The sequence below is a fragment of the Aulonocara stuartgranti genome (assembly GCF_965226115.1).
Source record: "Aulonocara stuartgranti genome assembly, chromosome: 11".
In the NCBI taxonomy this organism is placed as follows: Eukaryota; Metazoa; Chordata; class Actinopteri; order Cichliformes; family Cichlidae; genus Aulonocara; species Aulonocara stuartgranti.
The window spans coordinates 12,493,696-12,515,944 of record NC_138947.1 but is presented as its reverse complement, the minus strand read 5'-3'; the positions used below and the strand labels follow the sequence as shown (position 1 = coordinate 12,515,944).

The 22,249-nt window shown below is 41.0% G+C and overlaps 1 protein-coding gene across 2 annotated transcripts; it reads left to right on the top strand.

The window, feature by feature from the left end:
• Positions 1-1,204: 1,204 nt before the first annotated feature.
• On the top strand, positions 1,205-21,443 carry cgna (cingulin a). 2 transcript variants are annotated; one of them, XM_082552556.1, is made up of 20 exons: positions 1,205-1,410; positions 7,323-8,208; positions 8,346-8,416; positions 8,534-8,603; positions 8,696-8,791; positions 9,857-9,978; positions 10,166-10,277; positions 10,502-10,714; positions 12,177-12,325; positions 14,622-14,742; positions 14,828-15,040; positions 15,214-15,435; positions 15,532-15,780; positions 15,917-16,087; positions 16,360-16,521; positions 16,812-16,985; positions 17,142-17,260; positions 17,982-18,090; positions 18,202-18,365; positions 19,712-21,443. In XM_082552556.1, the coding sequence occupies exons 2-20, from the start codon at positions 7,324-7,326 to the stop codon at positions 19,845-19,847; spliced, it is 3,558 nt and encodes a 1,185-aa protein (XP_082408682.1). In that variant the 5' UTR covers positions 1,205-1,410; position 7,323; the 3' UTR covers positions 19,848-21,443. The 2 variants fall into 2 exon arrangements, with proteins under 2 accessions (XP_082408682.1, XP_082408681.1); XM_082552555.1 differs by having other exon boundaries at positions 8,319-8,416.
• The last annotated feature ends 806 nt before the right edge of the window (positions 21,444-22,249 follow it).

Below are 22,249 nucleotides of genomic sequence, written 5' to 3'. Positions count from 1 at the left end.
TCTACACACATAACATTGCAACAGAAAAAGATAACAAAGGACATAAAAGTTATATTTATTTATATGTTTTTTACACTCAGGGATGTTCCCATGATTTCTTAAATGGAAAGTTACACGGGTAACCTATTACAATGTCAAAAATTGTGCTTAAAATGGAAAAGTGAAGTTTAAATATGTCTGTAGGTTCTCAGTTATCCAGGTCATAGTAGACTGGACTTCATTAGGTTCATGAAGATGTTTCCCCTCTCGTGCACGAGGCTTCTTCAGTTCTGCCCTTTCGATGAGAGGCGAAACATGCTCATAAATCTAAAGAAGTCTTGTTGCCTTCTTTTCAAGCTCTCAATTTTCAATTTAATTTTGTTATATAGTGTCAATTCTCAACAATAATTAACTCAATGTGATTTATATTTATATAAAGACTCAACAGTATTAGTAAGAAAAATCCCAAGAATCACATGACCCCTTATGAGCAAGCACTTGGTGACAGTGGGAAGGAAAAAAAATCACAATTTTGGTTGGAAGACACCAACCGATGCCATCTACAATCTTGTTGCTATGATAGCAAAGTGCTACAGCCCAGTGTAAGTTGAAAAAATATTTTAACAAACATTTAAGAAAAAGTGTTTAACAAAATTTCGTGGGCTACACACTGAACTTACAGGATAGAAACAAATCAAAATGTGTCAGTCCTTTGCACTAATATCAATCTGATACAAATACCAGCGTTGGTATCGATACTATTAATACTAACTTAGTATAAAAAGAAAGAAAGAAACTATGAATTATAATTTTTTTAAAAATAGCAACTTAAACCTAAGCGACCATCTTCTGAACAGACATAGTCTAAATATATAGGTGTGTTTTTCACACACGCTATCTAGCAAACTGCCACCCTTGAGAACCAGCTGGTGTACGGCTGCGCCATCTACTGGTCAAGAGGAGAAATAAACGTTTTGAGGCACCTGCATCAATCAGTAGTCCTTGAAGAGTCTTGTTTATCTAGGTTACGCGGGTCATTATTTGGAAAAAAAAAATACAAGTTCCATTTTTCAGCAAAAAAGGTGAAAAAATGGTACAGAAACAAGGAATGATTGGCATGGAGGTTTCACCAATTACAAACCTAGACAATATCAATAGCCCCGCCCAAGCCAGCGAAACGGTCCAATCGCAGCGCCGTGCTTGGCGGGGCTGGGCGGAACGTTTACATCCCTGACAAAAAGGTAACAGGTTGCATTCCCAGCAGCAGCATAATGAACTTATTGCTGTGATAATTTCCGTAGGAGTTAGGTATTTCTGTTCAGGTTTCCATGTGGGCTTTAATGGATGTCAGTCAATATATCTGAATTATTATCGGCATACAGGAGGCGACAGGATACGAGAGGAGCAGAAGATTAAGTTCAGAAAAAAGAGGTAAGTTCACGCTGGGTTTGGGACTTCTCATAGCCAGACAGCTAAACCAGACAGGCGCCGCTCCTCAGACAGTTACTTTGACGCTTTGTGGGTTTCTGGTGCTGCCAAACGGCACTTATTTTTGATTTATGGCAGTTATCTAATAGTTTATTTGGTAGTGTGTCACTGTGAGCCAGTGTAGCTGAGCAGCTAACGATGGTTCGAGAGAAACAGCGCTACCAGCTAACGTTACTCCAAGATAACTTTTGGATTTGCCCGTTAATGAGGGGAACCAAATGACAAATAAAACAGAATAATACGTCTCTTTAAGACAAATGTAAGAATAGCGAAGGTAGGCTTAATGTCAGAGGTTTAACTTTTAAAACCATTAAGTTGTTTAGAAATGAGCCAGGTGTTTCTGTGTACACCTGTGGGACCAGGCGATCTGTCACTGGAACAACGGTACAGGAGGAAGGTTTTTAGCACATAGCTCAAAGGGATAAATGCAACTGTAGGGAAACCATTAAAGGATTGAACCCGGGTAAACAATGGATAAACATGCATTTAGAGTACACCTGCTTTTGTTCTCTTCACAGCTCATGTGAAACTGATGACACGGGCAAGAAGGAATAGCAGATTATAGTTTTGAGGTGGGGAAAGGCTCATGGATTGGGTCATGAATTTCACTAATTATAGCATTGAGCCTGCAAAGCTTCGGGTACAGTTTCAGAACTCGTAATGTGGTGGGAATGCCTCACATTGGACTAACAGATAAAGACCTGTGCCGTGTTACACGTACAAGCAGCTGATACACTCAAGTGTGCAGATAAAACGCCATAAAGTGAGTCTCCCACACTGACACACTTTCCGCCCCTGTATGTGTAAAGGACAGAGAGACCAGTGTCAGGAATTTGGAAAAAGGAGGGGTGTATTTATGTGCTCCTACTTTTGTGTCATTTTTTTGTACATTGTTATGCCAATGAACTCCTTTGGCCTGAGAAGAGGAATAAATGGGTGTTTGTTTGAGGGTGAAAGAGGATGAGGGCTTGGTGTTATGTCAAGAATGTAATGGAGAGGGAGTATACTCTGAGGACTGAGTACCTGACTGTCCTTTAAAAGCAGAAGAGAGAGTACAGCACTTGTATCTCTGTTGCTTACATGATCACATTTGTGATTTGCAGGACAGTCCTGTAAAACTTTATGATTCACTTGGAAGAAAAGGAGGATTAAATGTGTTTTTACAGCATCCATATGCCAGCTTTATAGCATGCTGTAAACTAGCTCTCAAATAGTCCAACTAGCAATGAGTTGATGACAGTTTGAATTGATTTGTTTTGTTTGGGTTTTTTTAAAGGCAAATATTTTCAGATGTGGTGTTTTGATTCTTCCTTGTTTAGTGTCTGGCTGTTTTCCATCGCTTTCAACCTCATTCAGCACACAGACGTTTACATTTTCATTCTTAAGACGTTTATACAATGCTTACCAAATTTATTAGACCCCCGTGCATTGTAGGGTTTATGGCACATCTGCCCTAAATTGACAGTATCGGTAACCAAAATCATTTTTATGTTTCTGTTCTTTAAAAGTTCTTTAATCAAAATTCTGTTTTGGAAGCAAAAATCTTAATTATTGCTTTATTTTTTTTATTTTATTTTTATTTTTTACGGAAGTAGTAAAGCGCATTATTATTTTTCTGCTTAAGATGTGTAATTAGAAAAACTTTTTCTGCCAAGTCCAGTTTTGTGGCTTTATGAGGACAGAAGCTCCGCCCACTTGCTCTTCAAACCTTCTGTTTGCTTTTGGTAGCCAATAAAAAGAAAGTTTAAAGGGAGAGCAGCTAAATGAATTGTTTCAGGTGTTTATTAATTGAGGAGTGAAACCAAAGACCAGTATAGGATAAACAAGGTTTGTTTTGAACTGTGACTCATGCAAAGCTGTTCTCGTACGAGAACGAGAGAAGACTGGCTTTACTTAAAAGCATAGCACGTGCTTACGTATTTGTAGTGCTTACGTTTTGACATGAAGGGTTGTTTTTACACCCTAAGGATATGTTTTTGGCACATGTTGCCATCACCCTTGTCTGCCATCTCCAGCTGTGTCATTTTTGGGCCAGTCTAGAGATGATGCTATCACATTAGCCATGTGGATTCTGAGTCAGCAGAGGCATGTGATTTCACACGTTGCCGTTGTTTAATTTTTCTCCTCACCCATTCTGATGTCCTAATTCTTTTTTTCTTTTCCTTTCCACCTTAGGTCTTAAAATGAAAGCAGCTTCAATTCAATTTACTTTTTGAGAATTGAGTTTGAGGCCGCAGGCTCGTCTGCATAGCTGCAGGGTAGCACGACTCTCATGAAATTACAAAAGCTCCAGATATAGCTGTGCAAGCAAAGCTGGTCTGTTATTAAAGTTGCAATACTCATAGTTAAGATTCTGGATCTCCAGAGTGAACACTGTTTAGTCGCTTATTGGGTAATGGATTGCTTTCTGTATTTAAAAAAATAATAATTTCTGTGTTTTACAGACCTGAAACAATCACCTTAGGTGTGACATGTTAGTTTCACATCACGAGTTTAAGATCAAAGGAGAGCTTGTTTGCCATCCTACTCTCAGTATAGAAAGCATGTTTATTTAGAGTGCTGTGGAGAAAAAAAACTTTGGAGTGAAGCCTAAAAGCAAAATTTAAGTATTGAAAATGACTTCTTTTAATCAGATGGACAGTGTGACAGAAGAGAAAGGGGCAGGAGCAGCAGGGGTAGTTATAGCATTCCAGAATTGCTGCCCTCATTTTCCGCCCCACATCAGCTGGACAATGGGATGAGTTCTCCTTCAACCTCGTCCCGCTGTCGGAGCTGGAAGTGCCTTCCTCCTCTGTGACAAATAAACAGATATTCTCAGACAGACATGTTTCTGCTTTACAGTTTGGTTTCTTTACATCAGTTTGGCTTACTTGTTGCTTTACGGGTCACACCAGTTTAGATGAGTATGTCCCATTAAATCAAAGATTACTAGTTAGTGCACTATCTTGCGTGTCTGTGCTGCAGTCGTCAGTGGACCACACTTTTGGTTGACCTTGGTTTACAAGAGTGGGCTGAAAACTTTATGCTCAGCTTCACAAACTTGTTGTGACACACGGCGCTTCTTCTGTGGTTCCCAAAGGGTGAAAAAAATCGACCAGCTGCACACAGATACCTTCGAAGGTCATTCTCAGTGACGTCACTCCATTCATTGCTGGGCCAGTCATTACCTTCTTATCTTGCTCCGAAACTGTTTCATATATAAAACCCCTTTTCATAGTTACCACTCCTGCTTGTCTCACTTCTATCTCAGAGGAGCTTGGCTGGTTTGTCTTGTCATACAGATTAAAAAGTTAGTATAGAAATTTTTAAAAAGTGTTGCAATAATTTATGGAAGTATGTGTCTGTGGAAATAGTTATCTATTCGATGGCTACTTTTGTAGCCAGTCCTTTGTAAGGACTGGAGGAGAGGGAGGGTTGTTTCGGAGGAACAGCTTGACTTTGGATTTTATCACACTCAGCACTGATAAGAAGAGAAAAGTGGAGTGTTTCTCTCTCTCTTTCTTTCTCACTTCACCCTCCCTCTCTGTTTCCCAGCCCACTTTCTGTCTGTCACCTCCAAAGGCTGCAGACAGGAAATGGAAGGTGCAGAGCGCAGAGGTGGGGGGTAGTTTTGTAATAGTTTGGGAGAGAGTTGAATGAACCATACTATTGTGCTGTCCTGGGGGATGGGGTTTACTGGGTGACCTAAAACAAGTTATTATCAGTAGTGATGAAAAAGGCTGGCAGTGACTAAGCTTAAACAAGTGCAATGAATGGAAACATTATTTTAGAAATCCTCATTTTGTGTATTCAGGAAGTGTAAAAAGTTAGGATTAGGCAGTCAAGAAAAAGATGAATTGAGAAATTTCAGATATAGTTAATGAAAGCAGTAGTGACACTTGACTAGTTGCTGTAGTAGCTGTCTGTGTTCAAGGTGTCAAAGTTCAGTTGAGGGAATTAGATTTGGAAACTTCGAAGAGCTTCAGAAGGCTTAGTTGGTCCTCACAGGGGAAAGTGATATGTGGGTGTGTGCTCTCAGGTTAATGACTAATGGAGCGCACTGAGGTTAAAGTCCACATAAGCAGTAAAGAGCTAGAAAGCGCCTATAAATCTCAGAACACGTATTTTAAAAGGAAGTCTGTGTCTCTTATTTTTTACTTTTCAGAATTACCTGTTAATTAAAGTCTACTGTCTATACATTTGTTTTCACAATTTGAGGAATTTTAAAGCTGACACTAATATTATACTTGACAAACAGCAAATAACTATATGAAGATCTGTTTTTAATAAACAATCAGTCTTGTTATAGAACCATGAGATTTTTTTTTTTGACACTAAAAAATGGCCTTACAGTTTACAGTGAAAAATAATCTCATGTGTGCAGGTCAGGTGGATGAACGATGAGTCACAGTATCTTAATGACATCAAAGACTGCTATTTACTCAAAGTTATTATCAGCTGATGTTTGAGGTGTGGCTCTCACCATATATTTTTCAGTATTACTCATTTTCTATTTGAGGTGTGGAAACACTTGCACACACATACCTCAGCTAAATCTTTCTATTCTGGGAAAAATCTGACACATGCACAAATTCCTCTAAGTTTTTCCCTCCCTGCTTCAATACAGTAATACAGCTGATAGAAGTAACCATCTTATCAGAATAAAAGCTTGATGTGCAACATTGTTATGTAGTCATACTTTGGTAGAGTCACAGAATTTTATCTAGAGGGTGGTTGTAACAAAGCAGGTTGTCCATTATTGGTGGTCCAGAAGTCAATGTCCTCATGGAAAGCAAAGTAGAAGTATCTTTGATCATTTCCCTTTTTTAAAAAAAATCTAAAACATTCATATAAGGTATATATTGTTGTACCTGCACTTTTAAATCATATAGATGAAATATAAAAACATACAAGAGAGAAACTGGCAAAAAAAAAAACTGAGCCAAAAAAATCAAATGAAACAAAAGATCTGTGTGTCATGAGGGGGTTTTACCTAAAATGTGATTTGATTGAAGAAAATTTGGTGCAGACATTTAATATTACAGGTAAAACATTAATGGAAATACAGCATATAGAAATCAAAATATCAGAAACAGAGTTTACATGTTGAAAATCATGAACATCTTCATTCATAGCTTTAACTCTCTTAGGTGAGCTTTTTTGCAATGTCTTGAAGTAGTCTTTAAGAATAGTTCTCCAGGCTTCTTAACAGACATTCAAAGCTCTTTTGTTCTTTTCTCTGTTAAGATGATTCCACATTGCTTCAATAATGTTGAGGTCTAGGCTCTGGGAGGTCAATCCATAACCAATAGTGTTCCAATGTGGGGGGGTTTTTCCATCCCGGTATGCTTTTACTACATTGGCAGTGTGTTTCAAGCTGAAAAATAAAGCTGCTGCCAGTCAGAGTAATTCTAGATGGTATTGCATGAAGCCTCATCAGTCTGACGAGGCTTTGGAAAGCAGTAGATGGATCAACTGAAGGGGTCAGATGCATCTTTTATGTTCTGTATCAAATCTTTGCTGACACATTTCTTCCTTTCTTAAGGACATGAATTTCAGATACTGTTCAGCTGCCCATGATTGTTTTTTTGGGGGGGGGCTGCTGCTTGGCAAAAGAAAAGAAAATGTCAAGGACTTGAGTGAAAAAGTAGTTGGTGCTCAAAGACAAAATTTGAAAGACCTTCAGCAAGCCTGGAGCGCTATTGTTCAAGGCCATGTTAAGAAAACACAAGAATGTCTGGCTCACTGGAAGAAAAATATAAAGAAATGAGGGCGCGCTTAATACTTGGCACAGTACTGTTAGTCTCAAGCCAGAATTTTTTTTTTTTTTAAATTACAAAAATATATCTAACTTCTTCTTATTCTACTATTGCCAGTATGACCACACCATCTTCAGGTCAGACGACCCCGGTGGACTATGGTGTCCAGATCCGCTTCATCAATGACTATCAGAATGGTGGAGGGCAGCCTGCACCCCAGCCCAAGACCAAGACTCAGACCACATCTAAATATGGTGTAGCAGTCAGAGTGCAGGGAATTGCTGGCCAACCATATGTGGTTCTGAAGGATGGACAAAAAGGAGATTCGTATGGGGTTCAGCTCAAGACAGACTACTCCTCTGGCTATAATAGCCTTCCTCGGAACAGAGGGAAGGCAGAGCCAGGAACAGAGGGAGGTTACATAGGAGGAGGAGAGCAGGGAGGGCTACTACGCCGGGCTCAGTCTCATGGGTCGCTTCTCGACAGGGATGGAGGGCCGAGTAACGAGGAGTATCAGTTATCTAGACCACCAGGAGATGGAAAGTCTGGTAGTTATGGGAATCTGGATGGAGGAATTGGAGTAAGGGGAGATAGAGAGCAGGGGTGGCATGTCAGTGATAGAGAGAGGGGCACTGAAAGAAATATCTGGCACGGTTCTTATCAGGCAGGGCTTAACAGGTCACTGGGGTCAGTGAGGGACAGTCCCGAGCCCCCTCCTCAGCCAAACGAGCTACACTCTAACAAGAGACAGACGTCTGTCAACAAGCTAATAAACAGGTTTGATAGTGCTAATGCTGGAGGCCAGCAGAGAGGACTGCCCCCTGCCCAGCAACGTCCAGGAGCTACATCTCCTCTCACCACCGCCAATCCCTACACCTCACCCCCATCGCCAACTCACAGCAGCTTGAGGCGCAGCCAGGGCAATGTCACCAAAATTCCTGGACAGCCAGCGAATCAGTGGGCCTCACTGGAGCCACAACGACCAAATCTGACTGAGGCACAAGTAAGAATTGGTTTTATTTGTGGTTGCACAATAAAGTAGATTTTCAGTGAGCTTTGACCACCGTAAACCGTGCACTATTGCAAGAGTAGTTTTCTGATCTATATCTTAAGGTGACCCCTGACCTTTTGCTGGACCAGGGTCAGAGTGCAGAGCTGAGCAGTGAGGAGGAGCAGGCCATGAAGACCATATACAACATCCTGAGACAAGGGTACGTGCTTTCATGTTATTAGCTCTGCTCGCATTCAGCTAATTAAATAAAATGGTAGAAAAGCAAATAGTTAAGTGTTTGTAAATTCGTCATTTGACCAGTTTCTCATTTTCACAGGAGTAGTGAAACCGATGTCATCGTGAGGCACAAAGTAAAGCTCATCTTCCAGAACATTCAGCACCTTAAGGTTTGCTTGTTTTGAAAGTGTCAAATTCTATAAGTTTTTCTTTTGCTGTCCACTGAAGAGACCGTTTTCATCTATGTCCACTATGTTGACAGCCCAAACAAAGCATGAGGGAGGAGTGGATGAGTGAGAAAAGAAAGCTTGAGGAAAAGGTGGTTGCACTACAAACTGCACTGCTGGAAGAAAGGAAGGTAAGTGGAGCATAGAAAAAGAAGTAAGACAGAGATATTGATATCTATACTTTCGTGTCTTTCTTGTAGTTTGTATTTTGTCCTATTTACTGTTTTTTGGTGTCACTGTGCTCCTCTTTGCTCTCTTTTTGGTCCCCTCACCCTCCAATCGGTCGAGTTTTCTTTGTGTTAAAAGGGAGTTCTTTCTCCCAAACGTTGCTACGTGCTTTATCATCTGATTGTTGGGGTGGTCCCAACGATCCTTTGCAGTTCAATATAAATACCTTGAGCTGACTGTTTCAGTAAACTGGCACTGAGTAAGTAAATTTACACTAAACTAAAACTTCAGCAGTGTTAAAGTGACGCATTATGATAATAATAATGAGTAGGACAAATTGAGCCATAATGTGAACTTTGAACCATATCTGTAGTCACATTATCTTCAGTTTCAGTGGAAACTGTGCACTAGATTTTAAGACGGTTCCTGTAGTTTCGGTGTCTTGTGGGACCTGACTAGTTTTTCTCAAATCAGCCTCAAGAAGGTGTTAACATTCAGAGTACCCTACCAGAGTAACTCGTTTCTGATTACACGGATCACATCTAGTGCTTCACATAAACACTCAAGCCACTCTTCTTGGAATGAGAGCAGCTACTCCACCAACCAAATCGACTCAGAAACTGTCCTCTGAGTTTTTGTGCCTTTTTAACAAATCTTACCAGGAGGACTGGGGGGTTCCTTAGCTTGGAGTGTGCTTCAGATTAATCCTCAGATTAATCCCTTAAGCTCTCTGGTCGGGTCAGCAGCACGCGCACACACACACACACACACACACACACACACACACACACACACACACACACACACACACTAATCTAAATAATTACCCATTATATGTTGTCTTAAGGAAGCTGGGCAGGTCTTAATCTCTAATAGCTCTTTATAACTTAAATCTCTTACACATATTGATTGGTGCACAAATGCAACCCTGCTTCAACATTTCCTAAAAGCCCATTGTTTATGCCAGCAGAGCAGACGGTGTTATGTTTCACTGCCCTCATTTATTCATCATGTCTGTCTGTGTGTAGGACTCTGTTAGCAATTCTGATCCTGCTCTGAAAGCAGAGCTGGAGAGTTGTCTGGATGAAAATCTGCAACTCCAGGAGATGCTGGACCGGAAGAAAAATGAATTAAACGAAACACAATCGGAGTAAGACCATAATGGCATGCACACACGCAAACACATTTACAAGGGAAAGCAGCAAAGGGCATGGTACTGCTACATGCTAGACAGTTGGATGACACAAGCAGCTACTGTAGCTTATTCACAAAACAAATGTGCCGGTTATATTCAAAGAATCCCTCACAGGCGTGTTTTTATTCTCATTTCCTTGAAGGCTGACTCATTTGCGTATGGATCGAGAAAACGCTGAGAAGCGGGTCAGAGATATGGAGGACCAGATGGCTGAGTTTCAAGATGAGCTGAGAAGAGAGAGCAGCAACAAGACGGTATCTCAGACATTTGGCCTCTCACACACACACACAAACACTGATGCACCGGGATAGTTTATCTCACCCCACTTTTTAAATAAACTGCTGTGTAGCTTCTATTTTTTACACTCGTTTGAAAAATCCTTTACTCTGAAACAGGAAGTTGATGTTCATTTAAGACATTTTTATGAGCGAGTGGTCAAAGTTATCAGGTTAATGCTGTATTTCCCTTGCATGTGCAGGATCTGGTTTCTTGTCAGGCGCAGCTGATGGAAGTTTTGCAACTAAAAAAGAAGCTGGAGGAGACACTGCGACAGAGAGAGAGGGAGCTTACAGCTTTGAAGGGCGCTCTGAAGGAAGAGGTGGCATCACATGACAAAGAAATTGAGGCGCTGCGAGAGCAGTACAGTGCGGATATGGACAAGCTCCGTAGCAGCATGGAGCAGGTGTCTCAGGTGTGCACTCACAGTAGCAAACTGAGCATCACTTACAGTTGGCATGTAGAAAGATGGATAAATACTTTATTGATCCAGGAAATTCTATTCTGTCATCATTATCCTGCCACGCTAATGCAGCGGGATAAAGAATAAAAGTTATGTAGGTACAAAACATTTTATATGTACAGCCATGTTAAAAATAAAGAAGAAAAATAAGTTAAAAAACTGAAATTGGTCAAACAGCCTGTAATTCTTAAGAAACAGCAGCAAGGAGGTTGTCTCATTCTTTCAGCTGCTTGGTTTAGGGGTCACCACATTAGATCATCTGCCTCCTTTTCTATCACACCAACCTTCCGCGTGTCCTCCTTCACTACATCCACGAACCTTTTCTGTGGTCTTCTCCTTCCTCCTCCTGCCTGGTAGCTCCATCTTCAGCATCCTTTGTACCACTATATTCCTCCTCTGCACATATGCAAACCATCTCAGCGTAGCCTCTCTTTGTCTGCTTGACCCGAGCGCTTCCATTAATGTACTCGTTTCTAATTTTGTCCATTCTGGTCACTCCTAATGAAAATCTCAATGTCAGTGCCATCGTCTCCAAACCATACATTAAAACAGATCTCACTATCTTGTAACCTTTTCCTTTCACTCTTACTGCTATCCGCTCCACCTTTCCAGCACTCTTTTTCCTCTCTTGTGCACTGTCTGCTGCTTTGACCCCAGGTATTTAAACTCGTCTGCCTTCACTATATTTACTCCTCGCATATTCGCTGTTATACCTGCCTCTTTCTCATTCACACACATGTACTTTGTCTTGATTCCGCGAGCCTTCATTCCTCTTCTCTCCAGAGCATACCTCCACCTGCTCGCTACTCTTACTACAGATCAGTGTCGACTGCAAACATCACAGTCCACAGTGATTTCTGGCTGACCTCATCTGTTAACCTGTCCACATCGCAAACAAGAATGGGCTCAATGCTGATCCCTGATGTAAACCCATCTGTCACTCCAGCCGTTCACCACTGTCTCGCTGTCCTCATACATGTCCTGCACAAGCCTCACATGCTTCTCTGCTACTCCTGACTCTTTGCTACTATCATATGCTCGCTCTCGATCCATAAGACACAGCTCCTTCTGACCTTCTCTATACTTCTTCACCAACACTTTGAAAGCAAACATCACATCTGTAGAGCTCTTTCTCAGTATGAAGCCATACTGCTGCTTCTTTATATTTCTAAAACAAGTTGAAGGATTTTAATACTGAAAATGGTTCATACAACAGAAAATGATTTAATTTCGATAGCCTTTCCAAGGACTGAGATGAAAGCTTTTCTGTGTGTTTGTGAAAGTGCAGCATTTGTTGAGTTTTACTTGAATATTTGAAAGGAAAAGCCATTCAAATGCAAAAAGAGTGATTTAACACACACTACGAAAGAGAAATGACACAACAGGTGATCAGTTTTTCTGTCTCCTACTTAAGTCTCATGCAGGGATTGAAGCAGAGCGCCTGCGTGTAAATGCGTCAGTTCGCTCCCTGCAGCAGCAGCTGGAGGACTGTCGAGATGAGAGCAGCCACTGGATGGAGCAGTTTCATTCGACCAGAGACGAACTTCGAACAACTAAACAAGAGTGAGTCTTAATACATTCTGATGTAACAGTCGTATCATTCGCAGTGTTTAGTCATCATTGCTGACCTGACTTTGACATTTCCAGTGTTCACGTGGACATGGATTTTTGTCATCATCTTGTCATGTTTTCCTTTGCACTCTCTTTACTAATGTGTTTCCATTCTTTCTCTCTCATTCTACCTGGTAAATGTTTCTCACCCTCTCTGTCAGAGAGACACCCAGCCACCCTGAAACACAGTGAGAGTCGCAAACTAAACAGTGTTTGTTTAGCTTTACTGAGCTGTAGATGTGCTGAACTGTGCTAACAACTGTCTATAGTGTCAAGGCCATTCGCTCTCAATAAACGTATTTCATGATTTTATTTTTAGCCAAATCAAAGTGTTTGTGTCTAAAACCAACAATCAAATATGGATCATATTTGTTCTAGTTCTACTTTTAATGTGTCTAGTTGTCTAGTCACAATTTGAACCTTAAAAAATTCTATTTTCCTGTTCTTCGTTGTGTTGATATAGTGGGCTGAGTTACTGTAAAACAGTGTCTAAGCATAAAGCTTTAAACGGACAGTTAACTCCAAAATCAAATTTACATCTTTTGTCCATGTCCATTAGATACACCTTGCTAATAACAAATTAGCACTTTTGAATCCTTTGTAGCACAGATTGATCAAAGCGCTGAAACATTCCTCAGACATTTTGGTCCATGTCGACATGATAGCATCGCACAGTTGCTGCAGATTTGTCAGCTGTCCATCCGTGATGTGAATCTCCTGTTCTCCACATTCCAAAGGTGCTCTGTTGAATTGAGTTCTTGTAGCAGTGGAGGCCACACTATTACACCAGCAACCTAAGCCTTTGATACAAGGCAAGCTGGATCCATGCTTTTCGTGTTGGACCCCAACATTTGAATGTCACAGCAGAAATCGACACTTCTCAGACCAGGCATCCTCTTCTGTTGTCCATTTTTAGTGAGCCAGTGTGAATTTTAGCTTCAGTTTTCTGTTCTTCGCTGGCAGCAGAGGCGCCAGGTGTGGTCTTCTTTATACAATAGCCCGTCTACTTTAAGGATCAATATTTTGTGTGTTAGAGGCTCATCTCAGTTGTAATACGAGATTATCTGAGTTACTGCCCCCTTCCCACCAACCTAAGGAATTCTGGCTATTCTCCTCTAACCGCTGGCATCAGCAGGGCATTTTCCCCAGAGAACAGCCGCTCACTGGATATTTTGTCTTTTTTAGACCATTCTCTGTAAACCATAGAGACACAGAGTACGGAAAATCCTAATAGATCAGCAGTTTGTGAAATACTCAGACCAGTCCATTAGGCACGAATAACCATGCTACATTCAAAGTAACTTAAATCATCTTTCTTCCCCATTCTGATGCTGTTTCACCTTCAGTTTTGACCATGTCTAAAGCTGTGAGCCTAAATGCATTGAGTTGCAGCCATGTGACTGGATATTTGTGTTAATGAGTAGTTAAACGGGTGTACCTAGTAAAATAGAGTATATATCCATCTATTTTATTTGCTAATGTCTATGGAGAAATCATAACCATAAAACTTTTTTTAAACTCAGTCAGCAGTTTAATCTAAGAACTGGGGCGATCGTGGCTCAAGAGTTGGCAGTTCGTCTTGTAATCGGAAGGCTGCCAGTTCGAGCCCCGGCTCGGACAGTCTCGGTCGTTGTGTCCTTGGGCAAGACACTTCACCTACCGCCTACTGGTGTTGGCCAGAGGGGCCGATGGTGCGATATGGCAGCCTCGCTTCTGTCAGTCTGCCCCAGGGCAGCTGTGGCTACAACTGTAGCTGCCTCCACCAGTGTGTGAATGTGAAAGTGAATGAATAGTGGAATTGTAAAGCGCTTGAGGGTCTCGAAAAGCACTATATAAATGCAATCCATAATAAATATTTTCACTTTTCACGTGCACAATCTTTATTTATTAAAAAAAAAAAAGCACTACAGAGGAAAAATGTGTAAATTAGATTTTGGCATAAACTGTCCATTTTAAGATGCTGAAGTGTGGTGTGGATGGCCTTATTTGTGTGTGTTTAGCAAAAACTATAATATAGACTTTTTTTTCTTGTGAATTTATTTGACTGCTATGTGGTAGCTGGAAATCAATTTATTGTGTCACTTAAAAATAATCTTTTACCTCCATGAAAACACCAAAGCAAATTCTGATACATCAGAATGATTAACGAATACAATCAAACTGCTCTTGATCAGATAATAAAACATTATTTAAAACAATTATATATGGATTGATTGGTTAAGATCAGATGCACGTGCACATTTCTTAGACTCCTGCAAACCCGTCTGGAGAAGGAGGAATTTGAGGAAGAATTAAAGGAACTCCAAGACAAAATGACTTCCATGAAACAACAGACACCAGACCCCAGCCACACACAGACTCTCAGCCAGGTGCAGTAGACAAACGCTATACTTCATCTGATCACGGAGGCTTTGCTGAATGATCTGTTTAACAAGATGTTACATTTTTGTTTAGGAGCTCCAGCAGTGCAAAGCTGATTTGCAGAAGGGCAAGTCTGAGGTAGAGAAAATGAGGGTGGAGTTTGACAAGAAGGTCATGGAGGTCATCTCTTTGAAAAAATCTCACCAGAACCAAGAGGCTGAACTGAAGTATGAGATTGACAGGTTGAAGGGCCAGTTACAGAAGGCCAAGGAGGACTTTGCTAAAGCACAAGAGAAAAATAAACGGGTAGGTTTAATCTCCCAGCAAAAATAATAATAATTTAAACTCCTGTTTTAATCATAAAAACTAGCCAGTTTGGTCGACACATTTCTCTGAATGTGGTAGTTTTGGTATTAAAAGCATCTGTTTAAATGACTGTGGTTTATCCTCTGGTTTATCTTTTGTCTTCCTGCCTGTAGCTGCCAGACCCAGCAACCATCTCAGAGCTAGAGCAGAAGCTTAATGAGGCCCAAGGTGAAGTTGCCCAGCTCAAAAAGAAGCTCTCATTGACTGAAGAGGAACTAGACACCAGTAAGGCACAGCTAAGCAGAGCTCACCTGGACATTAACTCGCTCCATGATGCCCAGCAGGAGCAGGAGGAGGCGACTGCTCGTCTAAAAGAGAAAATCTCAAGATTAGAGGTAAGGTTGCATCCCTTACAGCACCACCCAGCTTAGTGATGCCTGGGAAACTGTTCACATTAAGGCTTATTTGGATGTCCTCTGTGGTTTCCTCAGGCTCAGCTGCAAAGCAATGCTACAGAGAGCTCAGAGGCAGAGCTCGCACTCCACACTGAGGTTAGAGGCCTGAGATCTGAGCTCGATGAGGCTAAGAGGAAAGCCTCCAGGCTGAGCCAGGAGCACCGTGAACTCAGCCAGCGTTTGGAGGATACAGAAAAGGACAAGGAGGCCCTCAAACAGACCATCAGCCAGCTCGAGGACACTAAACAACAGCAGGAGAGAGCTCTAGAGAAACTCAACAAAGACGTAAGAAGGATGGATCATTTTTATACCTGTGCAAATGAAAAAAAGTCTATATCTTGTCCTCTCTGCTCACTGGAGGATACACAGCACAATTCATTCTGTTTTTGTTTTGTCCTGCCTGCCTCCGTCCTTCTGTCAGTATGACTCTCTAAACGTATCCTTAAGAGAAGAAACGCAGGCTCTCAGGGTTCAACTGGAAGAACAGAAAGAGCGAGCACGCAAGGAAGTGCAGGAGGTGCAGCGCCACGAAAATGATGCTCACTCTGAGCTGGAAAAAAGCCAGATGAATAAACGGAAACTGGAGGAAGAGGTGTGTGCCTGTGGTTTAAGGACTTGTGTTTTTAACCTTTTGACTGAGTTTCTTTTTTTTTTTTTTCATTGTATTCATGTATAGACAGGTAACGAGGAAAAAAAACTGTCTGATTAAGGCCCTGCATGGTGTAAAATGATCCTTCATTTCAAAGGGAATCAACCCAAACTGTTATGGCACTATATCCTGTCTGAATAATAATCAAGGGTTTAATTCTACTTCCTCTAGCACATGCATGACATTTCTAAAAAAAATCTGATCGCTCTAACTAGATATCACGGCAGAAGAAGGAGCTGCTTCTTGCATGTGAGGAGAGAGACAACCACCAGCTGGATAAAGAGCTGCTCGCCAACAGGCTGCGCCACCTGGAGGGAGAGCTGGAGGCCAGCAAAAACAGCCACAATGAGAAAACCCGAGAGATTCGCATCCTGGAGGTAAGCGGCTCATCTGCTCCTCTCCTGGTTTGGGAGAATGAGTCATTTGGGAGTGTAACCCATGGATACTGTGCTCACAGCTTTTAATACTTGTGCTCTGCATGCACTGACTCTGTGACAGTCTGCACATCTATTACATTTATAAATCAAGGGTAGCATAGCTATCAAAATATGATAAATGCTGATTATTTTAATAAACACAAGTAGTGTGATTTATTTATTAGTGTGGTTTTTCCAGCGGTGTCTCCTCTGAGCAGCTTATTAAACTGATCTCTTCTTGTTTCTATCAGGACAAACTAAAGCGTTTGGAGGTGGAGGTGGAGGAGGAGAGAAGCAGTGTGGATATGCTGACTGATCGTGTGGCTCGCAGCAGAGACCAGATCGATCAGCTCCGCTCTGAGCTCATGCAGGAGAGATCCTCGAAGCAGGACCTGGAGCTGGACAAGAATGCAATGGAGAGACATGTATGTGCACATGCACCAAATTTGTGTTTGCTAAGTTAACCAAAGTATTGTTTAACTCTCATGTATTATCGATTTAATTACAAATAAAGCCTTTGGGTTTGCATCCAACATGTCTATACTTTTTAACGTCATATTTGCTCATGTCTGTCTTTGCAGCTGAAGGAGCTGAGGAGTCGTGTGGTTGACATGGAGGGTCAGTCGCGTACCTCTGTAGGAGTCTCCCAGCTGGAAAGCAAAATCCAGGAGCTGGAAGACCGTCTGCGGAGCGAAGAGAGGTGCAGTGAAAACAGCAACTACTGCACTCATGTTGATCTATATAGTGAAACTATTTATTTATTGCTGTGTTTGAGAATGTTTTTGTAGATTTTTGTATAGAAATGTAAAGAATGAGTCTGACATTCCTCTTACTCACAAAAGTGATTATTATGCATTGTTATTAGTGAGCCACCAGAGCACTGACGTTTATGCTTAATGTGCTTCAGCATTCAGCGACCCTGCTCTATAATTTTATGTAGTCTGCCACTTCATTCCTGTGGTTCCTAGATGCTTCCACTTTGCAGAAATGATGAAACGTCACAGACCATTACAGTACCACACTCAGTTTCAGTGAGCTCATTTGAACAACTCATTTGTTCACAAATGTTTGTAAAGGCAGACTGTATGGTTAGGTGCTTGAAATTACACCTGTGACCGAGAACATCTGATTTAAACGATTAGGACATGTGGCTTTTGTCCAAATAGAGTATGCTACTGTTTTGTTCCAGATGGCATCACAGGTATTAATTGATGACGATCATGAGTTGTTGTTCAGGACAATCCTAAAATCTAGTAAATTAAACGTTTCATTAAATTGGTTTTGTAGGTTTTCTAGGTCGTGCTCGTTTTTCTGTCAAGTGATTGAGTCACTGTTTCTAGTTGTAACATGTAACAGCAGTGAGTTGGTAAGCGGTTTTGCTCAGTAGCTGAGAAGTCTTGCTTTCTTTTTCTGACTTCAAGAGAGAAGAACACTGTGTTGGCAACACAACGTCGTTTGGAGAGGAAGCTAAAAGACCTCAATATGACACTGGATGAGGAAAGACAAACACACACTGAACAGAGAGACCAGGTATAAATATTTACCATGTGCTGAATGTAAATACAGAAATCCACTCACAGAAAGTGGAAAAGTTGAAACACATACTGGCAAACCATGCTTAAATGTCAACTGGTGTTGCAGCTTGCTCTGAGAGTGAAGGCTCTGAAGAGGCAGGTGGATGAAGGAGAGACAGAGCTGGAAAGGTTAGACGGAATGAGAAGAAAAGCTCAGAGAGACCTGGAGGAACAAATGGAGCTGAAAGAGGCTCTGCAGACCAGAGTCACAGCACTGGAGACTGAGCTTAAGTAAGCGCTTCCTTTTCCTGTCCCATTCCTCTTTTCTCTTCCAATTTGTTACTCAATGTGAGCTTCTGGTAACGATTATGCAAGGCTCTTCTTGGCAGCCAGATTATCACAGGTGTGTGTGTGTGTGTGTGTGTGTGTGTTTAATTGAGAGAGACACCATCTCCTCCTACTTGCGTCACAGAATGAAAAAAACTGCATTCACATGATGTAATAATCAGTGAACTCACATTGTTTAGCTGTGACACATTGATACAGACACATGGTAAAGATTCACACAGCCTCCCTAAGGTGCAGCATTACACAGTCTGATGTGTGTAAAACATTCCAGCAATCAGCCACATGTGGATCGGCGATTTCATTAAACTAAAACGATACATTACTCATATACCACAGGGGAAATTAAATTACAAACATCCTCTAACGAGTTCCAATGAATTGCATGTAGTTCTTTGGTTTTACCAGCAGAGGGCGGGGTATCCAACCACTTTAAGGATGATCAGACTCGTGCTCAGATGTTGATGTACACTCATCATGGACATGGACATTTTGGGCTTTTAAAGATTTCTTTGAATTGTTCTGTCTTCAATGGTGGATTGATTGTACAGCAAGCATCTTCAATGACTAATAAAAAACAAGAATTAGGTTTAAATTGACTTTTGTATTTGGTAAGGCCAAGGCCTATTAACACTCATTAGTGATCGTGGTTAACTACAGTTGATAGTTTCTCTTTGCTGGCATAAAAATAATTTTTTGACAGATCTCAGTGAAAATCTAAGAATGAGAATTATGGATTTAGGTCTCTTGGAGCCATTTCTAAACAATTGCAGATTCCAAGGTCATGATTTCAACCAATCATAATGTAAGCACAAGTTATTCAGCTCTGTCACCAGTTTTCCAAGAAGACCCAAACGGTTTACCTCAGATGACACAAAGATTTTGTTATTTAACCACAATGACATGAGGTATGTTTGGATGATTAAAGGTGAAGCTTTCCAACGTAAAAACACTGTACAAGCTGTCAAGCATGTAAACACCTAGATGGTTTAAACTTGGACACAGTTGTTTGTTTTAACAGGACAATGATCCCAAACATAAATCAAAATAGTTTTTTGAAATGGATAAAAAAGACAAACATTAAGCTTCTGGAATGGCATTCCCAAAACCCTGACCTGAACCGTATTGAAAGATTTTTACACTATGCCTAAAGGCTGTGTGGATTCCTGATGAGTGTATGTAAACTTCCTGCCATGACTGTAGCTGTGTAGACAGTCTTTTTTCCCTTATCAAACCTGACGGCAGCTGATTTTGTGAATGTGGTTACTGATAGTGATTATTATGTCTCACAGGAGGAAAACTCAGGCAGCAATACGCCCAGCTTTGGATTCATCAGCTCTCAGCTCAGACGATGACGACAGTCTTTACGATTCCTCCACCATCACCTCCATCCTCACAGAGAGCAACCTTCAGACCAGCTCCTGTTAAAGCAACGCTCTGAGAGCAGGTCGAAGGTGGGAAAATAAAACTCTGCCAAGACTATGGAGGAGAGTGTGCAGTTTATAGGCTTGGAGTAAGGCCAAAAGGCACTACAGACAATGAGGCAGGGGAACCTGGGGAGGTAATGACATTTTTTTTTTTTTTTTTTTTTTTTTTTTTTTGCATACCAGTATGAATTGAAGGAAACAAAACATCCTCAACATTTGAGGGAATTTCCTTCAGCATTCAATATATGCAGGTGTCCTCCAGGGTACAGTTGAAATCCCTCCATTTGATGCACATTGTACACCAGCAGACACTGGGGACTAGTCAAAAGCCTCCAGCATACAAAAACGTATCACTAACCAAGTCTGTATGTTAACTGCATGAGAAGAAATACAATCTGAAACAAAACAAAAAACAAGCAGGTTATGATTTTCTTTTTTTTGTTTGTTTTTGGTACAAGTTCATCATGTCTTTTTCAGGGATGAAGCCTCTGGTCAAGCACTTAAAGCTGATCGTCTTGCCTTGAGCGAAATCCTCATCATTTCCTTATTTACATGTTGGACTTTTTTCCTCTGCTGTTGTTCTACACAATGCAAAGAAATGACGTAGATTTTCTAACAAACGTGGACCAAATGTTGACACTGCGAGCATTAATTGTAGATACAAACAACCTCACATAAAAAAATCTTACATTTTCTGAAAGTTAAATTACTAACACAACCTTATGTGGATTGCATTTTGTTGTTTCTGAATAAAAAGTGATTTTTTTTTCACTGAAAACAAAAATATTTAGTTTTTGTTTAAATTTTTAGCTATGGAATATGTCCGATACATTTGAGACATTCAATGACAGAATTCAATGTCAAATAATACACAGGGAAGCTGAATTGTACAATTATAACAAAATTGCCATCTTATATTTATTGTTTTGGGGAGAGACATAAATTCTGTTTGTGGTGTGATGGGAGAAATGGGAAGAATGTGTGAAAGTTCAGGTTAGACTTACCTGGTGAGTCTTTTCTGCATCTGAACAGGATTCCTGGTTTTCCAGGATTTCCAGTGTTTTGGTTTTGTGGTCCATCCTGACAGGAAACAGTCTTTTCACTTAACAACTGTTCTGAATATGAAATGAAAAAGCCTTTTCACTTTTAGAGCAAAAGTAGTGGCCAAAATTTTCAATTAGTCAGAAGATTAAAGCTGCGCAGCTCCTGTGCATTCCCTTATATCAAACCAGTTAAACTTATGCTGTATCTACTTTGTATGTAATTATAATGCCTTGAAGTTGTTAAAGAATCATCTGTAATTCACTTGACAATGAGTTTTGTAAATGTTTTTTGTTTTTTTTTTAAATTTTGTAAACATTTTTGAAAAATCAGTTGAAGTTAAAATCACTTTTTTCCGTAGTGTAAAACTGTTTTCAGAGAAACTGGAAAATAGTAATGAATATGATTTATTAAATGCAGATAAACATGTTGAATCAAAAGATGCTGGTACGCTGTCATTGTTGGCTGGAAACATTTAAAGCTGTCTGTAATTAAGTTTGTTTCTTTGTATTGCAATAATTAAGCCACATTAAATCTATTAATTTAAAGAGGACAACAGCCCTACTTCACAGTGAAAGTTTTTACTTGATAGGATTTTGTACCCTAGCCTGCCTCTCTTTCTGTGTATCTCTCATTGACTGAGACAGCAGGGTCCATATTGTCATGATGGCATCATAGTGTTGCTGCACAGCCATGAAGAGATTCTCCCGTTCCACCACATCCCAAAGGCGCTCTGTTGGTTTGGATTGAGATCTGGTGACAGTGGATGCTATTTGAATACAGTGAACTCATGTTCAAGAAAACAGTTTGAAATGATTTGAGTTTTGTGACATGATAGGTTATCCTGCTGGAAGCAGCCATCAGAAGAGCACAGTGTGGTCATAAAAGTACGTACGAGCCCCCGGCCTCTCGGCCTGGGGCTCGGTCACTCAGGCACGGCTGGCTGCCGGCGGAGCTCACGGGCGCGTCACTGCAACTCCCCCTGGCTTCTGCTCCGCGGCTGCTGAGTGAGCCCTCATCTGGGACTCTCCTCAGCTCTTTCTGGGACAGTGGCGCGGCTGCCCCTCTGTTGGTCTTCCTTGGTCTCTTGTATTCTGGGGGCCTCTGGATGTCTGGAGTTTTGATCTCCACCATACCTGCTTCATGCCCTGGAAGACAGGGCTGTGCCCCCCCCCCCCCCCCCCACACCCTCTAGCAGATCATTACATGAAGGAACCTTTTAAAAAACAAAAAACAAACGTGTCCATGCTCACAGGTGTACACACGGGTGATCACACCCACAAACTACACCCTTTTTGGCTCCTACCTCAAAGCACACTGTGTTCTGTTGATCTTATGTGCTGCACAATAATGTTTAATATT

What these genes read in the sequence shown, in the direction of transcription:
- cgna (XM_082552555.1), top strand. Translation starts at nt 7,324, where the DNA reads ATGACCACACCATCTTCAGGTCAGACGACCCCGGTGGACTATGGTGTC. An exon ending in CACAAGAGAAAAATAAACGG is followed by an intron (nt 15,041 to 15,213) that starts GTAGGTTTAATC and finishes TCCTGCCTGTAG; the next exon opens with CTGCCAGACCCAGCAACCAT. An exon ending in AGAATGCAATGGAGAGACAT is followed by an intron (nt 16,986 to 17,141) that starts GTATGTGCACAT and finishes CTGTCTTTGCAG; the next exon opens with CTGAAGGAGCTGAGGAGTCG.